The 5209-nt window shown below is 35.6% G+C and overlaps 1 protein-coding gene across 1 annotated transcript; it reads right to left on the minus strand.

The window, feature by feature from the left end:
* On the minus strand, positions 1–984 carry LOC143619857 (uncharacterized). Its single transcript, XM_077091686.1, has 2 exons — positions 796–984; positions 1–705 (listed from the first exon to the last, which is right to left on the minus strand). Exons 1-2 carry the CDS (start codon positions 982–984, stop codon positions 94–96), a joined length of 801 nt encoding a protein of 266 aa, XP_076947801.1. The 3' UTR covers positions 1–93.
* Between the last annotated feature and the right edge of the window lie 4225 nt (positions 985–5209).

Here is a 5209-nt window from a genome sequence, read left to right on the forward strand (position 1 = left end):
ACATAAAAGACTGCATAATGATTTAAAAACAACAATAACTTAAAAGCAACAAACATTCACAAATCTTAAACAACCAAACCAAGAACTCATTACTTATGCCTTGTTGCACTCCTTTTCCTTCTTCTCCTCATCGCTCTTTGAATGATACCCCAGAAGCTTTTCTTTGATCATGTCAAAAATACCTTTTTTCTCCTTGTTCTCGTTTTCAGCATCCACATGGTGGTCAGCATTTTGCACCTCCACCGGTGGTGATGGTGGTGCAGCAGCATGTTCATCTTCCGCCTTCTTTTGACCACCAGGAAGTTTATCCTTGATCTTCTCAATGAACCCTTTTTTCTCTTCACTTTCACTAGTTGGCTCGGGTGGGTGCACAACAACTTCACAAGATGATGGGGACACCACCACTTCTTCATACTTAGTTATGCCATCTTTGCGTTTGTCATTATTTTTTTCATTGTACTCCCTAACTTTTTCCTCGATTTTCTCTTTGAACTCTTCAACATTCGTTTTGCCCTCTTCAATCTTCTCAATGGTTTTCTCTTTGAGCTCCAAGGCCTTCTCTCTCCCCTCTTCAATCTTTACAGTGATCTTCACTTTATCTTCTTCAATTTTCTTTTGGGCCTTTTCCTTCAAAGTTTTGTCTTTCTTTTTCTTTTTCTTTTTCTTTTTCTTCTTCTCTCCATCTTCACATTCCTCATCACTCGACTACATTCACAAACATAATGATTACCTTCTAAACGCCGATGATAATAACGATATTACAGTTTTATAGACATTATAAAAGAAAGAACTTACACTTGAATTGCTATCCAATATGTGGAGTTTAGCGAGCACGCTTTCATTCTTCTCGTCTTTGCGCTCAGTCTCTTCACCCTTCTTGTTTTCATCTTTCTTTCCAAAGCAATCAAGCAACCCATGGGCCGGTTTCTCTTCACATTGCTCTTTGGTCTTGGGGGAGTGCTGGTGAACGACATTGTCAGCCATGATCGGAGCAAAACGAAAGACAATTAATACAAAGTAGGGATTCCTTTTATGAAATGGGAAGTTTAACTTTTGAGAATGTTTAAATGGCAGTGTGTTTGAAAGGGGGATTGTGGGGGTTTATATAGGAATCAGAATGCAATCAGGCCGTTTAAACTTTGAGCCAATTTTTTATGTTTCAACCATAGTGGCCCTCAAAACATTTCATTTTTTTATATTTGTAATCCCATAATTTCTAGTTTTCTGATTTTAGTTTATGTATAAATCATTTTAATCAATCAAGGATATAGAAATGTAGTTATATGTAATCAAGCTCTAGGGGCTAAAAGCTAAACATTTCATTAAATTAACGAGTCGATTAAATATTTTAACTTTAAATAGCTGCATGAATCATGATGAAAAGTCATAACATGTAACTAAAACTTACAACATTTCAAACATAACAGTTATAAAAAATAACTTTTCTTGGTAACATCTCTAGTGATAAATTTGAATAGAATTCATCACTAACCAAATCTCGAATAGAGAATCTATTTGAGAGTTATCTATCGGCAGAGTTGGTAGTTTAATCAGAAAGTGAAAAACGACAAGCCGCGTCACTGTCACGTAACCATAGGGGCACTCGATCACTAACGTTTCACTAAAACACTCGTAATGGTTAACTGAAAACACAGCTATTATCTAATCCGTCTTTCATATATGTGTATTTTGATTGATTGAAATAGATTTTGGCCCTAACTCTTGAGCCCCTTAGTTCGCTACCCGGTTGACACCCAAATGGCATTTTCTTTCTTCGGGGCCCTCTTTTTCTTGTGTGAAATGGTTTAACAACAATATAGTGATGATGTGACCCCGTACTCCACTACACTCGGTCTAAAGGCCTACAAGAAACTGTGTACAATACTTACCTAGGCGTACTTAATTCTTATTATGATTGCCACGTAGGATTTGCTTGGTACTATTTGATTTCAATGAAAAATTATAATTATTTTCTTTCAACAAATATTTTCCTGAAGTCACAATAATATTATAACTTCCAGCTTAATTTTACCAACACACCCTCATGCTCTAACTGCAAATCATGGGGTCACGTGGAATGACGAACGTGAACCTTGTGGGTCCCACTTGGAGCGGAATCCATTCAATATACCTGGGATAAGCGGTTTGGTCGGTCGTCACACCAACCGAAAGACAACATAGGATGAACAACCGAGACGCATGTGGTTTCGGAAAACGGCAACGTGTAGTATCTTGGGTAATGGATCAGGTACGATGGTGGGACCCGGAATGAAGTACTGGCCAATGGGTTGGTGGTCGGTTTGACTAATAAAATATAGTTCATGTCGTGAAGGTCGGTACAGTGTACATGTTCGGGTATTTTTTTTTCATGAAAAACGTCCATGAACTCACGTGACGTAATTTTCGACACCCCCCACGCTTGGTTTTGATGCTTTTCTTTTTTCTTTTTAAATGTTTCTTATGTCAAAATATATTATTTTTATTTAAAAAACAAAAAGGACTTTGAGAGTGCAATTCAGTGATGTACTTTATTGGTTGAGTGGAAAGAAGTGAAATACGAGTGGAGTGTGATGTGGCACATAACGAAAGTTAGCATGAAATCACTCGATGATTTGATTTGGCCTGGTTGGCGTTAGCCAATACGACGAAGATGACCTTCACCTTTATACTTTGACGGTCGTTAGCTTACTTTTTTATGAGGAAGGCAATTTAATTTTGTCTTGACGGTCATCAATAGTTTAGTTTTTCATAAGAGTAAATGGTTTCATTAACTGCAAATGCAGTCGCTTCAACGGTAGTTTTATACGCTCATTTTATCATCAGTCTTGACTTTTGAGACTATTCGGTAAAAATGTTTAGATTCTTTAACTATTGAATTAGTATAGAGAGCTCTTCGATTTCAGTTTGGGCACAGTTGGAAAGATCTTTTAACATTTTCATTTTTAGAATATTACAAACATTAAATGCAACTTAGTTATCAAATAAATAATTGTCACGATATAATGATTAATTATGGGTGTTTTGGAATGTTCTTGATCATCGATGAAGTGGTGTTTGGAAGGTATGAAGTAACGCATTTTCTTTTCGATCAATAAGTTCACCAATTGATTGTTTGGATGGTATTAAGTGAAAACGGCATTCATTACTGGTGGTTCCAAAACCCGCTTCATCACTAGTAAGATTATGGGGTTTTACGTGGTTCTCTATTAAAAAAAAATCTTCGTTTACTAATTTGTTGTTTTTTATCATCCTTTAATCCTTAAGTTCATTCAATGTGTTTTTTGAGAGATAATATGTAAAGCTTGTGTTCAAATTCTTTGCGCTCTATGGCTGCTTAAATGGATAGTATTGTACACAACTACACATAATACCATGTAGTCAGGGCCAGCCCAATAGTTATGTTGGGCAAAGCAAGGACTTTAGTCTCCAAAAATATAAAGGCCCCTAATTAAAAAAAAAAACATAATAAATATATTAGGGTTTTGGTTGTCGATGTCTACTGAAGTATGGAACTGCTTACTGCCTGGAAGATTGGAACAATAGAATTGAAGCCATTATTTTGGGACTTTCCATGCACGCACACGTTTTCACGAAATTTATTGAATGGAAAGTAGAATCAATGAAATCATCATTTAATCGCTAACGGCTCTAGAATATGAAGCATCAACTTCTTTGATTCCGTTATCTTCATCTTTATATACGGTGTAAGCCTCATATTCTTTGTTTATATTGGCATTCTCAGATTCTATGATTTTTAATTTGCTGTTGAATTGGCAATTGTGATTTTTTATTTCGATTTGCAGGTTGGCTCATGTGTTTGTTGAGTGAGTCTGTGGACAACCGTATATTTCAAATACAATATTTGACTTTTTGAGATTTGATGGTCTAAAAGAGATTTGAGATTTGATTATTTCAATGTGCTGATTGGATTGAATTTGCCATTTGAGTTTGGTATATCATCATCACTTTATTTCAATTTATAATATGCAAATTTGTTATTGGGTACTTGTTTCATTTATTTGCTTTAGAATCTGTCAATTTGTCAATTTTGAATCTCCTTATTGTATCTGCAAATTTGTTATTATATATTGCTAATTTAATATTAAGGTTATATCACTTACTAGCTTTTAGTCTTTTTACACTACATTGTTATTTGCTACTTCTTTCAAAATCACATCGGCACCAAACTTACAAATCTTGTTATGCAAAAAAGCAAAAAATGGACTTATAAAGGAGGCTTTAATTGAATCATAAAAAGGAGATATTTTTTAAATTTTCATAACCACAAAAACTACAAAAAAAATTAAAATAAAAATTTAACTCTGTTAACTATAAACGTTTTAGATATTGTCGGTCAAATGAGTGTTTATATTAAAAGAGTTTGTAAAAAAGCCCCCAATTTAATAGTTAGCTTAAGGCCTCTAAAAACCTTGGGTCACCACTGATCGTGTAGTGACATGTTTAGAGACAGTGAAGATGTAAATGATCTCCCAGCATGAGCTTGACGGGCATTTAGTGTCTATAGACGTTCGTCAAAAGAAACACAAACCAGCGTTTGCAATGTATCAAACGGTCGTTTTTTCAGGATTGATTAAAGTTTAACTTCAATATAAAAAATTACACGGGGCTGCCCATTATATATAAGTATGATGGGCGTCTAGTGTGTCTAGAGACAATCCTACGCTAGACATTTAGACGGTCGTCGAAGGAAAACACATACGACCATATGTGTGGTATCCGACGGTTGTTTTGACCCCCTGGTGGCATCGTCTCTTGGGATCAACCCAAGACCGTCATCTTTGTATCAATATGACGTCAACCCTTGTCTCTTTGGACGACTGTTTGTGTATGTTTGGACGATCATTTATTGGTGGCGTAGGATCAAATTGCAGATGGTGTGTGGATAGTTGGTCCTAATAAAACTTAGCAAGCTAGCAAACTAATCTTTATAAAAATGAAGGCCCATATGAAAGTTTAAAAGAAAAGATGTACGCCACCATTGGGCCCATGAAAGTTTAGAACTTGAGTGGTTGAGTGCTTTACCCACGTACCTTGTTTGACCGGCCCTGATGCAAGTTAAGCTTACAAAGTTACAAGGTAACCAACAGAAATTTCATTTTTATTTTAGCTCAAGTCAAGATTTTGGTTAAAGATCAAAAACCTAACCAACTGACTATGCAAAACCGATAACCAAACTGTTCGGTTTTCT

This window comes from Bidens hawaiensis, unplaced genomic scaffold (genome assembly GCF_021521415.1).
Source record: "Bidens hawaiensis isolate Kalapana, Puna unplaced genomic scaffold, B.hawaiensis_p1.1 tig00002525_1, whole genome shotgun sequence".
In the NCBI taxonomy this organism is placed as follows: Eukaryota; Viridiplantae; Streptophyta; class Magnoliopsida; order Asterales; family Asteraceae; genus Bidens; species Bidens hawaiensis.